The 20,965-nt window shown below is 38.7% G+C and overlaps 1 protein-coding gene across 7 annotated transcripts in view; it reads right to left on the reverse strand.

Annotated features, from left to right (window-relative positions):
• Positions 1-20,965, reverse strand: part of HERC2 (HECT and RLD domain containing E3 ubiquitin protein ligase 2) — a 218,099-nt gene that overhangs the window by 134,894 nt on the left and 62,240 nt on the right. For all 7 annotated transcript variants that reach the window (XM_068545354.1, XM_068545356.1, XM_068545353.1 and 4 more), the window contains exons 17-21: positions 18,704-18,904; positions 14,871-15,099; positions 14,640-14,764; positions 4,438-4,616; positions 179-363 (exon numbers count right to left, since the gene is read on the reverse strand). In XM_068545354.1, the coding sequence (XP_068401455.1) occupies positions 179-363; positions 4,438-4,616; positions 14,640-14,764; positions 14,871-15,099; positions 18,704-18,904 (919 nt within the window). The remainder of the gene's footprint in view (positions 1-178; positions 364-4,437; positions 4,617-14,639; positions 14,765-14,870; positions 15,100-18,703; positions 18,905-20,965) is intronic.

A 20,965-nucleotide genomic window follows, 5' to 3' on the forward strand; every position in this document is an offset into this window, starting at 1 on the left:
TGATGAGTCTTATATAGAAATATCTGTCCAAAAAAAGTGGATGCAAAAGTCCTCCAAAATTGGTGCATCTAACAGTATAAGAACTACACATCTGGGCCATGCAGAATAGGCATGTCAAGAAGCCTAAATAAAAAAGCCAAAATACACACAAGACACTTTAACATTTTAAGTAACTTACTAGAAATATCTGAAGTCTGACCAACTTTTTCTCCTGGATAAAGTTTACTGATAAGTAAGCGCTGAAAACGCAGCAACAAATCCAATGAAGCAGATCTCTCATGACTATGTTGCTCAAAGTCTAGACATGATGATATCCGACGGGCAACATCTTTCAATCTGGCTACTGTCTGAGAAGCAATGTTTCTATGCAGGAGAAAGAGGATTACAAAATTAAACAAGTTATGTTTGTTTTTAAAGGAGGAGAGGGGTTGTAAAAAAAAAAAATCACAACATAAACTAAAATCAGAAATAAAGATCATACACCCAGGTGACCTGCAGCTGGCTTCCTTCCCCAAATGTGTGTCAGCTGTATCTGCAATAAGCACACCTCATTCAAAACTGAGCAGAGGCACACGGAAGACACAAAAGGTAGAATGATACCCTTTGCTTTACAGATGTGCTCCTAAGAGTTGCATGGAACAGTCCAAAATGATAGAAAACTCCTGTACAAACCTTTGGAAGGAAAAGTTAACTGTTATTATTTTTTGTCCAAATCTGCATTTCAAATCTAAATGTGACACTATCCTTAAAGACAAGATCCACTAGCATTTCTGCATTTGCCTCACAAGTCTGCCTTCAGACCTCCTCAAGTAAGCACCCGGGTGGGCCATGTAGGGGGATACCCAGGGCTCAGAAACTACAGGAAGAAAGACCAAAGCGGGTACAAATAAAACAGGTCAGAGTAAGAGGTGCTCAAAGAACACGGCAGCAAGGAAAGGAGCAGAGGATCCAATTCCAACTGCAGGATCCAACTTGAGCAATGAACCATCAGTAAGTAAATGGGGAGAAAAGAGAAAGTACAATTAGGAGAGTAGTAAGTGTTCTGTTTCCATGAGCAGAATACAAAGGAACTAGGGCACAGAGGTCAAAACAAGGAAGGGGAGTGGACACAGTGGACACTGTAGGTGATGGAATGCCAGGGTGCTGGGACTAGATTCTGCAATGCTGAGCCACCAGTTTTGAAAGGAAAGTGGCATCCTGTTTGTGTCCGAGAAAGGTAACTAAAGTCAGTGTGAAAGCAGATTTTAGAGGGCACAGGGAACACCAGGTAAGACCCTGCCACCCAGGGACAGTCTCAGTGCCAGGTGAACAAGGTCTGATCCGTGGTACTGAAAACAGAAGGAAGAAGGGAGTTAGTGAAGGAAAAGAGCCAAAGCAGAGCCTGGTTCTGGAACTTCTGTCAATGTAGCTCCACCACACCAGCCCAAACCCAGCCAGGAGGGTAAGAGCCAGCGGGCTGACAGCGGGCACTGTCACTGAGGAGGCGAGTCCGGAACCTCTGCACAACACCAGGCCACGGAAAAGCACTCTGCTCCACTTCTTCGATTTCTAACGTAACAGCAGGTTTGAGGAGAACCTCTGTCAATCGTACCAGCCCCCAGGGTTCATCCACTACAGCAGTGGAGTGAGGACAGGAGCAGAAGACACACATCAACTCACGTCCACAGAGTTGAGAAGAAAGAGCAGTAGGGACCCCTGGCTTGTGCTCAGCACTCCTGGCCACACAAAACGCAGGTGGGTGCTCAAGGCCTCACCTGCGGTCCACCTCACCTTTCTGCTCCACGATCTGATAACCTGACCTGATAACCATATCACAATAGAAGAAAAGGTCTGGAATCTGGGTTTTATGCCATACATGATGGAGCAAAAGACAGTAATAAAATACAATACAAATGTTAACTTATTTCCCTAATATAAAATTCAGAATCATAATCGAAGTGTGTAATTCTGATAGAGTTCATTAATTTAAAAATCTTCACAGCTCTCTATTGCCAAATATAAATGGTTTTCTGTGGTTCTTTGCCAGCATAAGAGTTACTCTGAAATCTGTTTCATGGCTTACTTTTGGCAAGCTGCAGTTTCTCCAACCTGTTTTCCAAAGAATAAAATATATGAAATGTCTCCAAAATCTCCAAAATGTAAATCTTTAGACTATTTTTCAACAACTGCATCAGCGCAAGATGTATTTAGACTCAATACATTGAGTCTCCTTTAGTCACAAACACTTAAGGTAAGAAATAAATGTTAAAGTCTATCTCTGCAAGGGGAGGGGCACATTATCTACACTTATGAAAGGACCCTGGATCATAGGCATTCTGCTAGTGAGAGGGTTGTACATGCATTTTTCTTTTTCTATTTTCCAGACATTTTTAAGGTACTATTTACTCCATGTTTCAGTTTTTGTTTTGTATTTTCCGAACAGGTACATTTTCATTATAAATCTTTTGTGGAGCCAACTCCTCCCTGTATGCCAAAGGAACCAAAAGTAAAGAGGAAGGTTCAGAAGACAACGCACGAGGATGGGCTAGAGAGCGCTGTCCAACAGAAAAGTACTGCCGGGGAGTCACGTGTGTACTTTAAAATGTCTACCAGTCACATAAATAAAGATAAAAAGAACATGTAAAATCAGTATTAATAATGTATTTATCCCCATATATTTAAAATCTTATCATTTCAACATAAAACCAATAAGAAAAAGCATTGAGATATTTATATTAGTTTTTTGAAGACACAAAGGCTTCAAAAGCCACTGTGTATTTTGTACATACAGCACATCTCAATTCAGATAACTAAATTTTCATTGCGAATACTTGATCTGCACTTAGGTCTCATAAAAATGCAGAGCTGAAAAGGTAAATTCATATGGCCAAGTTATTCCAAACATAATTACAAGTTTTCTAATAGCTGAATCAGGTCTAAGATTTTTAATTTGAATTTTAATAAAAAATAAAAACTCAGGTGTCTCAGCTACACTGGACACCCACAGGCAAACGTGGCCAACGCCTGCCAGAGTGAACAGCACAGGGCTAGGCAGGCCAGGATGGACAGGTCTCTACACACCAAGGGAACAAGTCGTCTGAACAAGCAGGAGAGCTGGCCCCTCACGGGAACAGTAACCTAAGACAGGACTGAGGTCAGAGAACCAGCACTGGCTCTCTGCCAGTGACACCAGCGGGCCCAGACACAGCCTCCTCGGCGAAGGAAGGGGCGGTCAAGAACTCGGAAAATCACATCTTGAGATACGTGCTTTTGCTTTAAAACTTCTCCAGAGACCTTTACCTTTTCACTCTAAAGCACTCAATGTGCATTTTCTCACTTGACCCTCAATTAACTCTGCAACATAAACACTGCTCTTGCTGCTACTGCCACAGTTACCATGCTGGGCAGGTCTCAGTGGCCAGCTTTAGACAAGCAGGCGCAAAGGCAATTTTCTAGGAACAATTCCCAAGCTCTTGTCACTGCCACAGCTGCACTGACTTAATTCACTTTATTTCAGACTGTTATAGTGAAGATCAGAATGTGTGAATATTGATTTTAAAAATCATCACATTATAAAAAAATAGGAAATGGGGTTTTTTACTAGCATTTACTAAAATATATGTCAGGAACTAGCTCTAAAACTTCCTCTTTTAAAAGCTCACTGTGTGCCCAGCAAATTCTGGTGTTTCCAGGTGTGAAGGGCAGGCCACTCCATGCCAGTACACTGCCCACCAATGCCCTGGACTTAGGTACCTGAGCCAACCCACCAAGCCCTCTTTCCTCTCTGTATAAATAGTAAACCAGGAGCCAGGTTTACACAGAGCGGAGTTGTGTTACATAAAGGAGCAATAATTTTTCCTTGTCTAACAAATGCCTTTCAGAAACCACCCGGCTTTTTGGCTCTTTTTGACGGTCACCACAACGCAGGCTGACATTCTTTAGCAAACAGTGACTGACTACTTCAGCCCTTATCGAGGTTAGTCTCTGCGTATATTCAGACTCTGATTCTTACCTCCTTCCGATCAGTCCTTTGACAATAACACTCACCATTCTTTTACTTACTTCAGCTTTTGAAAGCTGTCTTAGAAACTAATAGATATAAATCTATGATATATAGAATGAGGCAAGGACACAACCAGTTTAAAAAAACAACCTTACCATGATGATTTTCATTTGTATCTACCTGCTTACTAATGAGGCTAAGAATCTCATCCTAGGTTTATCACACACTCCAATTTTCTCTTGTGTGAAAACTTTTAGAATCTCCAGTTCTACTTCATACATTCTAACCTCTCCTCTCACCTATATTTAAGAATCTGCTCTAAAGTCTATCCTAGGTAATTTTCAAAGTACTTCATCAACAACTAAACACATTTTTGAGACCCTAGTGCTCGATCTCACTATCTTAATATGAAAACCAATAATCCTCCTAATTAAAATATGTCTAATGCTATTTACCTAAGAAGCTGTTGTATGAGCTGAACCAGAGGCAAGCACTGTTTTCCAGAAGATTCATAGATTCCCGTATTAATAAGATCTTTATCCAATGGAGTCCTACTTCTATGAAATGTTGAGGCATTCGCTTCCTGTTCATCAATTTCTTTTTCCTTCTGTGCTTCTTTTTTGGCTTCAATATCCTGTAATTCATGAAACAGAAACTGGTTACCGGTTATCTTAGTAGCAGGTGTGAAGGCACCATGGGCTGAGCCCTGATCCCACAGCCTAGCTGTGTGCTGACTCACACACCTGGTGACAGTGGCCCACACCCACCCACTGGAAATCACGCCGCTCAGTTGCTCAGTTTCTAAACAGACAATTTGTCCTACAAACCCCGTGTCCAGGCTGCCAGTGCTAATGGTCTCCAGCGTCCTTCTGTGAAGTTCCTAAAACCTTTACCCCTGCTTCTGGCTCTCACAACACCCAATGTGATCACCTAGGCAGAGTCTGCCTGCTTTGTAAACATGAAGCAATAAACCCACAGAATGGGAGGATACATTCCCAAATCTTGTATCTGATATAAGACGTACAAATACAGAAAGAATTCTGACAACTCAACAATTAAAAGATAAATAACCCAATTTGAAAATAAACAAAAAATCTGAATAGACATATCTTCAAAGAAGATATACAAATGGCTAATGAGCACATGAAAAGATGCTCAACTTCATTAGTCATCAGGGAAATTCACATCTCCTAGGACAGTATAATAAAAAAGATGAACAGTAGCAAGCATTTGCAAAGATACGGAGAAACTGGAACTGTCATACATTGCTACTGGGAATGTAAAACGGTACAGCCACTTAAGAAAACAGTCTGGCTATATCTCGAAACATTAAACCGTAAAACTCAGCAACTCCACTCCGGGGCATACGCCCATAAGAAATAAAAACATATGTCCACACAAAAACCTATGCACAGACGTTTATAACGGCATTATTCATAGTAGCTTAAAAGAGAGAACAACCTAAATGTCCATCAGTTGATGAATGGATAAACAAAATGTGCTATATCCATACAACAGAATATTGTTTAGCGATTTTAAAAAATTAAGTACAACATGAATGATACAACCTGGCTGAACGTTGAAAACACTATTTTAAGTGGAAAGCGCCAGACACAGAAGGCCACATACTGTACAAATCCACTTATATGAAATGTCCAGAACAGGGACATCTTTAGAGACAGAAAGTAGATTAGCGGTTGTCAACAGCTGGGAGGAGTGGGGGGATGTGGAGTGACTATTAAGGGGCACAGGGTGTCTTTTTGGAGTGAAGGTGTTCTGAAATTAGATAATGGTGATGGTGGTTGCACAACTCTGTGAATATACAAAAAAAAAAAAAATCATACACTTTAAGAGACTGAATTTTACAGTAGATGAATTAGATATCAATAATGTTATTATTTTAAAAAATTTTTAAAGGAGGTATCTTTTGCCAGCCAAATGCAACCAATATTCCTGAGGACCTACTATATACTAAGCATTGTTCTAGTAATCAAATTTACTGTGAAAAAGCACACAAGTTCTTTCCTACTGGGCTTTATTTTCTAATGGCAAAAGCCAGAACAAGTCTAAACACAAAGTCTTCCCCATTCTGAGGGGTGTGGGGACAAAGACCATGTCTAAGGAGTTGGATTGGAACTGTGCCACCTACTCTTCAGAATAAGAAGGACACAGATCAGACAGCTTGAAAATGTGCGTGCTTCTGACCCAATTTCATTTCTAGAACTTCTTCCTAATAATCATTCTTATACCCAATGACTTATAATCTTCAAGAATGTAATTAAAAATTATTTATAATAGTAAAAGTATCTAAAACCTAAATGGTCAACAATAGGGAATTGTTAAAAAAAAAAAAAAAGTGATTCCCTTTCCATATGACAGACTTCCCCAAAGCAACAGAACAAATAGACATCGCAGAATATTCAACATAGAAGACATGGCAACCTTATGAGTGGAAAAGATACAAACCACTGAGACCAGTTCTGGCATCATAATTAGTACTGTTAGTAAACATCTGCATTTTTGAAAGCCTGGAAGATGATACACGAAAAACATTAACAATGGTTATTCCTAAATGATGAGGGGTTTTCTATTTATGCCTTTCTGTAGCTTCCAAACATTTTTGTTTTAAAAAAAATGGCCTTTTGGCTATTTTTTCAGGCATCTTAATTATTGTCATAGGGATCACAATCTGCATACTCTATAGCCCACCTCCCCCTCTCAAGGTGCCGCTCTCCAGCAGGACGCAAAGAATAAACATTTGCTAACTAAATTAATAGGTTCTAAAAATACTGCTTGGGGGGACTTCCCTGGCAGTCCAGTGGCTAAGACTCCGTGCTTCCACTGCAGGGGGCGCGGGATCGATCCCTGGTTGGGGAACTAAGGTCCCGCGTGCCACATGGTGTGGCCAAAACACGTTTTAAAATAATAAAAATAAATTTAAAAAATAAAAATACTGCTTGGGTCTGGCCCACATGTGGACTGCCTCTGCCTGTTCGCTGTCATTGCTCCCATCAGGTGAACTATTACACTGAGCCACAAGGAGCGCAGGAAGAAAAGGAAGAGGTTTGGGGTCAGCAAACCTGTCATTCACTAGTCATGACACCTTAGCAAATCACTAAACTTCTGTGGTACCTATGTCCACGCCTATAAAGTGGAATTTTAAGACAACTTTTTCCACTCAATGTGAAAAACAATTCACATTTCCTGGCAAGAAAAGAAAAATTTAAACAGAGAAAATTTTTTCCTGTCCTTTGGCCTCCTCTCTGCCCCCTACTGTACATTGTTTATCTGCATTATGCATCGATCAACCTTCCCTATCAGCAAATATACCTGGCTCAACCATAAAGAGCAACATTCTCCTAGCATCAACAAGACAACACCTTCAAAGAAAACCCTCCTTCTTCATCTTGTAAGAGGCCATGATGATGCTTAGATATAGATTGTGTAAACTGTCAATAATACATAATTTAACGTACAGCCCTCTGTCTCAAAAAACTTATATAACTGAGCCTTGACTTGTAACGAACGCAATAGTTCTCAGAGCTTTCTGAGATGCTGTTCCTGGGTTATAATCCTCAATTTGGCTTGAATAAAATTTTCTATTTCTTTCTTAGATCGACTGATTAATTTTTTGTCAACATCAACATGGCTCACAAGGTTAAAAAAAATGAAAGTAAAGTACACAGCATAGTATCTGGAAAATAACAAGGTACACAAAGAATGATACTTGCAACTAAAATCATTACATTTATGATTTCCTCTAATTTTTTTCAATTTAATCAAAGTAGGTATATTTTCAAAAACATTTTTAATACACTCACTTCACCCAATTTTATCAGTGTAAGTTTTTACATTGAAAACTATTATGACAATGAAAGCAACAAAAGAAGCTATGAATGGCCAATAAGCACATACAAATTAACACCCCACCCTACCCCTAGAATAGCTAAAGCTTTTAAAAAGATTGACATGCTTCATGTTGATGAGGTCAAGAAATGGCTAGAACTCTCATACAGGATGGTTCAGATGTAAATGCCACAACCACTTTGGGAGACTATAAACACACACCCACCCTAGAACCCAGCAAATTCTAATTCAAACTATTTACCCAAAAGGAAAAACACGTGTTCACTGAAGGACTTTTACACAGCATGATCAGAGCAGCTGTAGAGAGTCAAAAATCATCAAATGTCTATCAACAGGAGAATGGATACACCAACAGTGCCATAATCACACAATGGGGCACTCCTCAACAGCAAAACCAAAGTGACACTACAGAAGCCTCTTAGATAGCCTCATCCACCAAACAGCAGACAGCAGGAGCAAGAAGAACTACAATCCTGCAGCCTGCAGAACAAAAACCACAATCACAGAAAGATAGATGAAATGAAAAGGCAGAGGACTATGTCCCAGATGAAGGAACAAGAAAATCCCCAGAGAAACAACTAAATGAAGTGGAGCTAGGCAATCTTCCAGAAAAAGACTTCAGAATAATGATAGTGAAGATGATCCTGGACCTCAGAAAAAGAATGGAGGCAAATAGCGAGAAGATGCAAGAAATGTTTAACAAAGACCTAGAAGAATTAAAGAACAGAGATGAACAATAACTGCCATGAAAAATACACTAAAAGGACTCAATAGCAGAATAACTGAGGGAGAAGAATGGATAAGTGACCTGGAAGACAAAATGGTGGAAATCACTGCCGTGGAACAGAATAAAGAAAAAAGAATGAAAAGGAATGAAGACAACCTAAGAGACCTCTGGGACAACATTAAACACACCAACATTCACATTACAGGGGTCCCAGAAGGATAAGAGAGAGAGAAAGGACCCAAGAAAATATCTGAAGAGATTAGAGTCGAAAACTTCCCAAACATGGAAAAGGAAATAGCCACCCAAGTCCAGGAAGTGCAGAGTCCCAGGCAGCAGAAACCCAAGGAGAAACATGCCAAGACACACAAGACTCAAACTGACAAAAATTAAAGACAAAGAGGGGACTTCCCTGGTGGCGCAGTGGTTAAGAATCCGCCTGCAGGGCTTCCCTGGTGGCGCAGTGGTTGAGAATCTGTCTGCCAGTGCAGGGGACACGCGTTCGAGCCCTGGTCTGGGAGGATCCCACATGCCGCGGAGCGACTGGGCCCGTGAGCCACAACTGCTGAGCCTGCGCGTCTGGAGCCTGTGCTCCGCAACAAGAGAGACCGCGATAGTGAGAGGCCCGCACACCGCGATGAAGAGTGGCCCCCACTTGCCGCAACTAGAGAGAGCCCTCACACAGAAACGAAGACCCAACACAGCCATAAATAAATAAATAAAATTTAAAAAAAAAAAAAAAAAAGAATCCGCCTGCAGATGCAGGGGACATGGGTTTAATCCTTGGGCCGGGAAGATCCCACATGCTGCGGAGCAACTAAGCCCGAGTGCCACAACTACTGAGCCTGTGCTCTGGAGCCCGCAAGCCACAACTACTGAGCCCACGAGCCACAACTCCTGAAGCCTGCTCGCCTAGAGCCCGTGATCCACAACAAGAGAAGCCACCGCAATAAGAAGCCTGCACACTGCAATAATGAGTAGCCCCCGCTTGCCGCAACTAGAGAAAGCCCGCACACAGCAACGAAGACCCAACGCAGCCAAAAATAAATTAACTAATTTTTTTAAAAAAAGACAAAGAAAAATTATTAAAAGCAACAACGGAAAAACGACAAATAATATACAAGGGGACTCCCATAAGGTTAACAGCTGGTTTCTAAGCAGAAACTCTACAAGCCAGAAGGGAGTGGCACGATATATTTAAAGTGATGAAAGGGAAGAACCTACAACCAAGATTACTCTACCTAACAAGGATCTCATTCAGATTCAACAGAGAAATCAAAAGCTTTACAGACAAGCAAAAGCTACGAGAATTCAGCACCACCAAACCAGCTCTACAACAAATTCTAAAGGAACTTCTCTAAGTAGGAAACACAAGAGAAGAAAAGGACCTACAAAAACAAACCCAAAACAATTAAGAAAATGGTAATACGAACATACATATCGATAACTGCCTTAAATGTTAATGGATTAAATGCTCCAACCAAAAGACACAGACCGGCTGAATGGATACAAAAACAAGACCCGTATATATGCTGTCTACAAGACACCCACTTCAGACCTAGGGACACATACAGACTGAAAGCGAGGGGATGGAAAAAGATATTCCATGCAAATGGAAATCAAAAAAAGCTGGAGTAGCAATACTCGTATCAGATAAAATAGACTTTAAAATAAAGAACGTTACAAGAGACAAGGAAGGACACTACATAATGATCAAGGGATCAATCTAAGAAGAAAATGTAACAATTATAAATATATATGCACCCGACATACGAGCACCTCAATACATAAGGCAAATACTAACAGTTGTAAGAGAGGAAATCGACAGTAACACAATAATAGTGGGGGACTTTAACACCTCGCTTACACCAATGGACAGATCATCCAGACAGAAAATTAATAAGGAAACACAAGCTTTAAATGACACAATAGACCAGATAGATTTAATTGATATTTATAGGACATTCCATCTGAAAACAGCGGGTTACACTTTCTTCTCAAGTGCACACAGAACATTCTCCAGGATAGATCACATCTTGGGTCACAAATCAAGCCTCAGTAAATTTAAGAAAACTGAAATCATATTAAGAATCTTTTCCAACCACAACACTATGAAATTAGAAATAAACTACAGGGAAAAAAACGTAAAAAACACAAACACGTGGAGGCTAAACAACATGCTACTAAATAACCAAAAGATCACTGAAGAAATCAAAGAGGAAATCAAAAAATACCTAGAGATAAATGACAATGAAAAAACGATGGTCCAAAACCTATGGGATGCAGCAAAAGCATTTCTAAGAGGGAAGTTTATAGCAATACAATCCTACCTCAAGAAACAAGAAAAATCTCAAATAAACAATCTAACCTTACACCTAAAGGAACTAGAGAAAGAAGAACAAAACCCAACGTTAGCAGAAGGAAAGAAATCATAAAGATCAGAGCAGAAATAAATAGAAGCAAAGAAAACAACAGCAAAGATCAATAAAACTAAAAGCTGGTTCTTTGAGAAGATAAAAAAAAAATTGATAAACATTTAGCCAGACTCATCAAGAAAAAGAAAGAGAGGACTCAAATCAATAAAATTAGAAATGAAAAAGGAGAAGTTACAACAGACACCACAGAAATACAAAGCATCATAAGAGACTACTACAAGCAACTGTATGCCAATAAAATGAACAACCTGGAAGAAATGGACAAATTCTTAGAAAGGTATAACCCTCCAAGACTGAACCAGAAAGAAATAGAAAATATGAACAGAGCAATCACAAGTAATGAAATTGAAACTGTGATTAAAAATCTTCCAACAAACTAAATTCCAGGACCAGATGGCTTCACAGGTGAATTCTATCAAACATTTAGAGAAGAGCTAACACCCATCCTTCTCAAACTCTTCCAAAAAACTGCAGAGGAAAGAACACTCCCAAACTCATTCTACGAGGCCACCATCACCCTGATACCAAAACCAGACAAAGATACGACAAAAAAAGAAAATTAAAGACCAATATCACTGATGAATATAAATGCGAAAATCCACAACAAAATACTAGCAAACAGAATCCAACAACACATTGAAAGGATCATATACCATGATCAAGTGGGATTTATCCCAGGGATGCATGGATTCTTCAATATACGCAAATCAATCAATGTGATAAACCACATTAACAAACTGAAGAATAAAAACCATACATTCATCTCAATAGATGCAGAAAAAGCTTTTGACAAAATTCAACACCTATTTATGATAAAAACCCTCCAGAAAGTGGGCACAGAGGGAACCTACTTCAACATAATACGTATAAGTCCATATACGACAAACCCACAGCAAACATCGTTCTCAATGGTGAAAAAGTGAAGGCATTTCCTCTAAGATCAGGAATAAGACAAGGATTATTCTTCACCATTATTATTCAACATAGTTTTGGAAGTCCTAGCCACGGCAATCAGAGAAGAAAAAGAAATAAAAGGAAGGAATACAAATTGGAAGAGAAGATGTAAAACTCTCACTGTTTGCAGATGACATGACACTATACATAGAAAATCCTAAAGATGCCACCAGAAAACTACTAGAGCTAATCACTGAATTTGGTAAAGTTGCAGGATACAAAATTAACGCACAGAAATCTCTTGCATTCCTATACACTAACAACGAAAGATCAGGAAGACAAATTAAGGAAACAATCCCATTCACCATAGCAACAAAAAGAATAAAATACCTAAGAATAAACTTACCTAAGGAGGTAAAAGACCTGTACTCAGAAAACTGTGAGACACTGACGAAAGAAATCAAAGATGACACAAACAGATGGTGAGATATACCATGTTCTTGGATTGGAAGAATCTACTATGAAAATGACTATACTACCCAAAGCAATCTACAGATTCAATGCAATCCCTATCAAATTTCCAGTGGCATTTTTTACAGAACTAGAACAAAAAAAATCTTAAAATTTGTATGGAGACAAAAAAGACCCCGAATAGCCAAAGCAATCTTGAGAAAAAAAAAAAAAATGGAGCTGGAGGAATCAGACTCCCTGAATTTGAGACTATACTACAAAGCTACAGTAATCAAGACCATACGATACTGGCACAAAAACAGAAATACAGATCAATGGAACAGGATAGAAAGCCCAGAGATAAACCCACGCACCTATGGTCAACTAAGCTATGACAAAGGAGGCAAGGATATACAATGGAGAAAAGACAGTCTCTTCAATAAGTGGTGCTGGGAAAACTGGACAGCTACATGTACAAGAATGAAATTAGAATACTCCCTAACACCATACACAAAAATAAACTCAAAATGGATTAAAGACCTAAATGTGAGACCAGACACTATAAAACTCTTAGAGGAAAACATAGGAAGAACACGCTTTGACGTAAACACAGCAAGATCATTTTTGACCCACCTCCTAGAGTAATGCAATTAAAACAAAAGTAAACAAATGGGACCTAATGAAACTTAACAGCTTTTGCACAGTAAAGTATAAACGAGATGAAAGACAACCCTCGGAATGGGAGAAAATATTGCAAACGAATCAACTGACAAAGGCTTAATCTCCAAAATATATAAACAGCTCATGCAGCTCAATATCAAAAAAACAAACAACCCAATCCAAAAATGGGCAGAAAACCTAGACATTTCTCCAAAGAAGACATACAGATGGCCAAGAAGCACATGAAAAGCTGCTCAACATCACTAATTATTAGAGAAATGCAAATCAAAACTACAATGAGGTATCACCTCACACCAGTTAGAATGGGCCTAATCAGAAAATCCACAAACAATAAATGCTGGAGAGGGTGTGGAGAAAAGGGAACCCTCTTGCACTGTTGGTGGGAATGTAAATTGATACAGCCACTACGGAGAACAGTATGGAGGTTCCTTAAAAAACTAAAAATAGAATTACCATATGACCCAGCAATCCCACTACTGGGCATATACCCTGAGAAAACCATAATTCAAAAAGAGACATGTACCACAATGTTCATTGCAGCACTATTTACAATAGCCAGGTCAGGGAAGCAACCTAAATGTCCATCGACAGACAAATGGATAAAGAAGATGTGGTACATATACACAACGGAATGTTACTCAGCCATAAAAAGGAACGAAATTGGGTCATTTGTAGAAACGTGGATGGACCCAGAGACTGTCATACAGAGTGAAGTAAGTCAGAAAGAAAAAAACAAATATTGTATATTAACACATATATGTGGAATCTAGAAAAATAGTACAGACGAACTGGTTTGCAAGGCAGAAATAGAGACACAGATGTAGAGAACAAACGTATGGACACCAAGGGGGGAAGGCGGGGGGGGGGGGGGGGGGGCGGGTGGTGGTGGTGGGATGAATTGGGAGATTGGGGTTGACATATATACACTAATATGTATAAAATAGATAACTAATGAGAACCTGCTGTATATCACAGGGAACTCCACTTTGCTGTACAGCAGAAACTAACACAACATTGTAAAACAACTATACCCCAATTAAAAAAAAAATCTAATACGAAAAGAAATAAATAGTTCCTCAGTAAAAAAAAAAAAAAAAAAGACAAACAACGTAACACTACATCCAACACAGGTGAATCTGAAAATCATTATCAAGGCAACATAAAGCTGACAGAAATGAGTATATACTGTATGATTCCATTTATGTGACAATCAAAACTGGCAAAATTAACATCAGCTGGGGGAGGCAAGAAAGTGTCCTAACTTCAAATGCAAAGGGGCACAAAGGCACTTTCTGGGGTGATGGAAGTGATTTATATTATGATTGGGGTACCTGTCAAATTCATTTAAATAGACATTTAAAGTGGGTACATTTTATCATACTTAATAATAACTCAATATTTTATTAAACTAGTAAAAGAATTTTAATTACAGAAATATTTGGATGTTACTAAAAATTTTATGTTTCAAAGTTTTTCTTTAATAATTCTGGCAAAGTGTCTGTCTCAGCTCACTGGGGAGTAAAATTACCTCCATCAGCGCGTGCGCATGCACGCGCGCACACACACACACACACACACACACACACACACACTCCTAGGACCATACCTGGATTTCTGCAGTAATGGCTGCATTTAAGGCTGATTCTAAGCCTCCATCAGCCATCAAGCTGCCCACAAGAAGATCAATCATGAATCGACGACCTGGACTTATGTTAACTTCATTGCCTGAAACTAGAAAAGGTAAAGTGTTTTTCCCAATGTGAGGCAAGCACCATCCCCCCCTGGCACCCCCTCCTGGGCCAACCCCACCCGACCCCTGCTCCTAGCCCCAGCCCACCTGCACAGGGCAGGAGAGCAGAGAGTGCCCGGGCCCGCTCCTCAGCAGTGGGCAGCAGCACCGACCACCCGCTCTGCAACACAGCCTGGGCGGCCACCTGCACAGTACTCAACACGCCCGCGCTGCTGGCCAGGGCCACCACCGTCTGCTTCAGGCTGTTGAGGAGGACGCTGCCCAGACCTAAACCAAGGAATTCTGGGTCAACCTGGTGACTGATGGCAGCATGCAACTGAAAGGAGAAAAACAATTTTCACTTAGAAGCCCTAAAAACAAATGCTTTCCAAATCTTATTAAAGATGAAGTAATACCTCAAATTGAGTTTTACTCAAATAATAAAGGTAAAACTTCCAGTACAGGTATTTTTTTTAACCATACTAAAAATTTTTCACCTATAGTAGTTGAGAATCCATGGTAAGGTATTCTATAAAAGGAATTTTTTAAACCCAACTCTATGTATGTGGAAAAGCTCAAGATCAACAAAGAGGTTGAACCCTGTGGAAACAGCAACCTCTACCCCACCCCCAAGCACCCGCACCAAACACAGAAATAGTGAATATAATATAACCAAAAAACTATTAAAAGAGTAGACAGCCAAGCTGAGGGTATACAAGGAAAAGTATACAAGGGAAAGTTCTGGTTTGGCTCTTGAGACACACAGACACACACAGCAGGAGCCAAGGGGTTCTGGGCTCAGAGAGCAGATCAAAGCCTTCTGAGACACAAAATGCTCAGGACAGCCCACTGAACCTGAGCTTCCTGTCAGCCAGCCAGGGCCTGAGGGCAACATACTACCCACACAAGGCTTTGGGCACAAAGAGACCCCCACAGTGAATCAGAGACCCGGCCTGCCCTGTGAGCAGATGTGAAATCAAATTTATACCAACCATATAGGTATGGATATCACACGTCAAGAACCTAACACCAAAACTCATCAAGAGCCCGAGGAACTCAATGGAACCTCACAGACACAAGTACAAAACTGCCCTCTGAGGACATCTCCACAGCCAAGGGCAAAGGGACACTCCACAAACCCTCCCTTAAGAGTGGCCTCGTAGTCAAAAAGGACAAGCCATACTAGGTCACCACAAAGAAGTGTCACAGACAGGGTAAGAGGCAAAACGCATGTCCCAACAGATTTTAGCAATTTAAAAAATTGGAATGAATCCATAAAATAAGTAAATGTTCTTAGAGATCAAGGAAGGAACAGAAGCCAGAAGACGAGAATATAATGAGCAAACGAAAGCCTTGGAAAACACCAAAAATATAAATTCTGAAAATGAAAAAAACAGCTACAGGAATAAACACTTCAAGGCAGAGGAGTGAAGAGCCTGGGCCCCAGGTTCCAGCCCTAAACCTTTGTGCACTGGGTACCCAACCTGGGCAACATTCCTGAACTTCGCGCCTCCCCAGCTGTTCAATACAGATGGAGGGTCCCACCTCCCAGAGTGCTGGCACAGGGATTTGATGATTCAATCAATATGTATAAAGCAGTGATCACATAAATTTTTTAAGTAAACAGACAATTCAACAATATGGAACATTCAGCTAAATGATTCGTGAACTGAAAGAGAGTGCTGAGTAAATGACCCAGAAAGCAGAACAGAAAGATTAAAAAGTGAGCATTAAAAAGGATAAACAGATTGTAAAATATCAAAGAAGTTGTGATACTTGGGAAAATAAAATGAGAAAGTTCAACATGCATTTAGTAGGACATTTCCAAGGGGAAAGGTAGAAAAAAAGGAGAGAGCAATTTCAATGGTAAATAGTGAAGATTTTTCAAAACTTAACAAAGATAAGTAATCTCAGATTGATTCAGAATCATAATCTCAAATTATATATACAAGAATAAATCCTGGCCTAGACATACTGTATTAAAATTATAAAACAAAGACAAAAATCTAAAAGGCTACCAAAGAGAAAGACAAATTAGCTACAAAGAAACAACAATTGCACTAACATAAGATTTCTCATTGGCAAAAATAAAGGTCAAAAGATGGCAGAACATCTTCAAAGTGCTGATAAAATTACATATAACCTAAAAAGCTAAGCCCCATTAAATTATCTTAAGAGGTGTTAATGGGAACAAAGTTTTCAGAGGTTGTAATTCACAGACCTTAAGGAAGAAATTTACTGAAGGAGGTACCCAGGAGGGAGGTGATGTAAGTAACAATGACAAAACAAATTGGTTTAAAAAAAAAAAAAAAGGACTATATATCTGAGTATGTCCTCTTAAAAAATGATTATGATAATAATTGAGGGAAAGTTTAAAAATAATTACTATATTTCACCAATCCTAAGAGGTATTTTCTTTCACATCTTAACAACTCTAAAATCAGAATGTATCTTACACATTGCAATTTGGAGCGTTTTTCTTTTAGCAGCACACACAAGAAAACTGTGCCTTGGAGTCAATGTAACAACAGACGATGGAACAATTCAAATACTGAAGATGGAAAGGGGAGTTTAGGTTGAATGCATCCTATAACCCCTATATTTTTCAGGAAGAGAAGTACTGATTAACTTAACACTGTGGAATTAACAAATATTTAAATTTTTTTGTAACATGATTAATGTCCAGAAATCAAAATTTCAAAACTTAGGAACAATTAAACGGATTTGAAAGGAAAAAAAATTTTTAGAAATTTGTTCAAAAGATAACAAAATGATGAACAAACTTACACAAGACTGAATTCAAATACATTAGTAATCACAATAATTGTAAAAGATTAAATCCACATAGTGAATAAAGACTCTCAAATTGTATTCTTTTTAAGAACTGAGCTTTATGAGTCAATTTTTTAAAAAGACACAACTAAAACAAAGACCTCGACAGACAGAACAAAGCAGTGGAAAAACATATGGCATGAGGCAAATATGGACCAAATGAAATAGAGCCTAGGACATGTACAAGGTCTTTCTCCACAGCACTGACCAGAGCAGCAATGTCACTACAAGACCATGGGAAGCAACAAAAAACTGGGCGGATCCATGACTAGGATACTACACCACAGATGTCCTGCTAAATGAGCTCCTACAGAAGACTTCTGGGGAAGGGAGGTGCTCTCCAAACTTCTGCTAATTCCATTTTGCAACTAAACATTACATTCAGTGCTGTGCTTTCTGGAAGCCAAGACAAAAAAGGGGAGGGAACAGAAGGGGTACATGATGGGTCACACAGAAACCCTCACATTATAAAGGGGGAAAATTACTTTGGTGAGAAAAACTGTTCTCTTAACATTAAGTCACAGGGTTTTATTACAAAGAAAAACACGATGATCAAAGATTTTAGCTACGGTTCTACTTAAAAAAAAAAAAAAAAAAAATAGGAAAAAAAATTTTTGTAGCTTTTCTTCTTCTGACATTTAAACTTAACCTTCCCCCTGAGGAAGCGGAGGTACTCGTGGAGGACACAGAGCTTCCTGAATGGGGCTCCCCTCTCAGTCCAGAGCAGAGGCTGGTGACCACCTCCAGCTGATCTCCCAGTCACCTACCGTCTCACCCAGTCACCTCTCCACACACAGCAACAGGAAATCCAAGACCGACTCCCTGATGAATGCCAACAAGCTGAAATTTAGCAGTAGTAACACAGTCCAGATACGCTCTTACCTGCATGCAGAGACTGACTTCCAGGGTAAGCGCAAAATAACTAGACTGAATTTTTTTAAGCCTCATACACATTACACTCCATCATAATCTGACTTTAAAACACTTTAAAATTTTCATTAGCAGTTCATTTAACAGGCTAAACCCCATACCCTTTAATATGCATAAACATCATTACAAACGCGTAAGACACTTATAAAATGAGGGAAAGGAAAGAAAATCATTAATACCTGAAGTCGTAGAAGATTCAGTGTTGCCACAGCCATACACTCTTTCTCTTGGGGTGGGGGCCAGTCAGCAGTGCCATCCATCCCCTCACTCACTTGCCGTAGTAGGAGGTCTAACTGCTCAAAAGTCATTGAGCAGATGTCCACCACAAAAGGGACACGGAGGCCGATGGACCACTCAGAACAAGATGACCAAGCAAAACTCTATGGAAGAAACACAAGAACCTAAAATGAATCTACACATTCAGCGATCAGCCTGTTCTACACGAGAGATTCACTGTTATGAATGACGAAGATGCCCTAAGTTACTTCTCATTCATCCCTGATTGTCCCAAAAGCACAAGCACCTTCACTTATCTAACTCACATGCTAACAGTTTCCAATTTTCTCTCATTTCCCTACCCCATCTCATTTGCCACAAATAAACAGGTAAAAAGCTTTTCAAAAATCTTTTCACTATCAAAATTAAGCAACTCAATAAGCTAAAATTAAACACTAAAAGCTATTCAACTAACCCCAAAAAAGTCAGGAAACAATAAAGAAACAAAAAGATGAGAGCAAACAAAAAACAAACAATGGTAGACATTAAATTTAAATGGGTCTGAACATAAAAACAAACAGAGATCATCAGGATGTAGGAAAACAGAACCTAACTCTACAGTCTCTACAAGAAATCTACCTTAAATATAAAGATAAAAGTGGCTTAGTAAAGGGATGGAAAGTGGCTTATTAATATCAAAGTAGACTTCAGAGGAAGGAAATTACCAGGGCTAAAGAGGGACACTATATAATGATAAAAGGTTCAATTCACAAAGAAGACAGAACAATAATCAATGTATATACCCCTAACAACAGAACCATAAAACACATGAAAGTAAAATCTGAGAGAAATGAAAGAGTTAACAGATAAATCCACAAATGTAGTTGAAGATATAAAAACTACCCTCCTAATAACAGACAGAACAAGTAGACAGAAAATTAGTAAGGATTTAAAAGAAATGGACAAAACCATCAATGAATGAGATAAAAATGACGCTTATAAAAACACTTCACCCAAAGAGCAAAATACACATAATTTCCAAGGATGCAAGGAACATTCACCATGATAAACCATATTTAAGACATAAAATAAGTTTAACTATTTAAAAGAACTGAAATCATATAGCGTATGATCTCATAACATAATAAAATTAAGCTGACAACCAAGAACAGAAACTAGAAATCAGTAAGAATAAATTAGATATAAATAACTGGAAAAATCTCCAAGCACTTAGAAATTAAACAACAGGTTTCTACATTCCAATTAAAGTAGTAAAATACTGATTCTAAGTAGCCTGCAAAGAGTTATGTAGTATACAGTAATTCCTAGAGCAACCACCAAAAAAAAAACCTATAAAAAGAAATAGTCAAATTCAAAATAAATAAAGGTAAATGAAATACTAAAATAAATGTTCATTTATCCCCCCAAAAAACAAAAGAAGCAAAACAGAGGAACAAATCATTGAAAACAGACAAAAGCCAAACAATAAAATGGAAGACCTTTATCTATACATGTCAATTACAGTAAATGTAAACGATCTAAATACACCAATTAAAAGATTGACAAGGATTAAAAAAAATGCAACTATACATAGCATCCAAGAAGTTCACTATACAGATGAGACAGGTGGGTTAAAAGTTAAAGATATAAATTTAACAAAACATGGACAGGACTTGTATGCTGAAAACACTGATAAATGAAATCAAGAAGATGCAAATAAATGTTTAGACATAACATTTTAATAGATTAGAAGACTCAATGTAGCAAAAATGTCAATTCTCCACAAACTGCTAACAGGTTGAACACAAACCCTACCAAAATCTAAGCAAGATATTTTTGCAAATGTAAGGTAGATTTAGATTATTCTAAATTTTAATGGAAAGGCAAAGGGACTAAAATATAGACTTCTTAAATTTTTTTCAAATACAAGAATGGAAAAGTTATAGTACTCAAACACTAATTAAATGAAAATAAAACTGGAGTACCTACATTAAAATCAGACAAAAGAGACTTCAGAGCAAGGAAAAACAGGGATAAGGTGGGGACACTGAACAACAATTAAAGGGTCAATTCACCAAGACAACCGAACAATCCAAAATGTGTATGCATCAAACAAAAGAGTTTCAAAATACTTAAGACAAGAATTGATAAACCCATCCTAAAATTCATGTGGAGTCTCAAGGTACCCCCAAATAACCAAAGGAATATTGAAAAGGAATAACGAA

Source organism: Eschrichtius robustus, chromosome 5 (assembly GCF_028021215.1).
Source record: "Eschrichtius robustus isolate mEscRob2 chromosome 5, mEscRob2.pri, whole genome shotgun sequence".
In the NCBI taxonomy this organism is placed as follows: Eukaryota; Metazoa; Chordata; class Mammalia; order Artiodactyla; family Eschrichtiidae; genus Eschrichtius; species Eschrichtius robustus.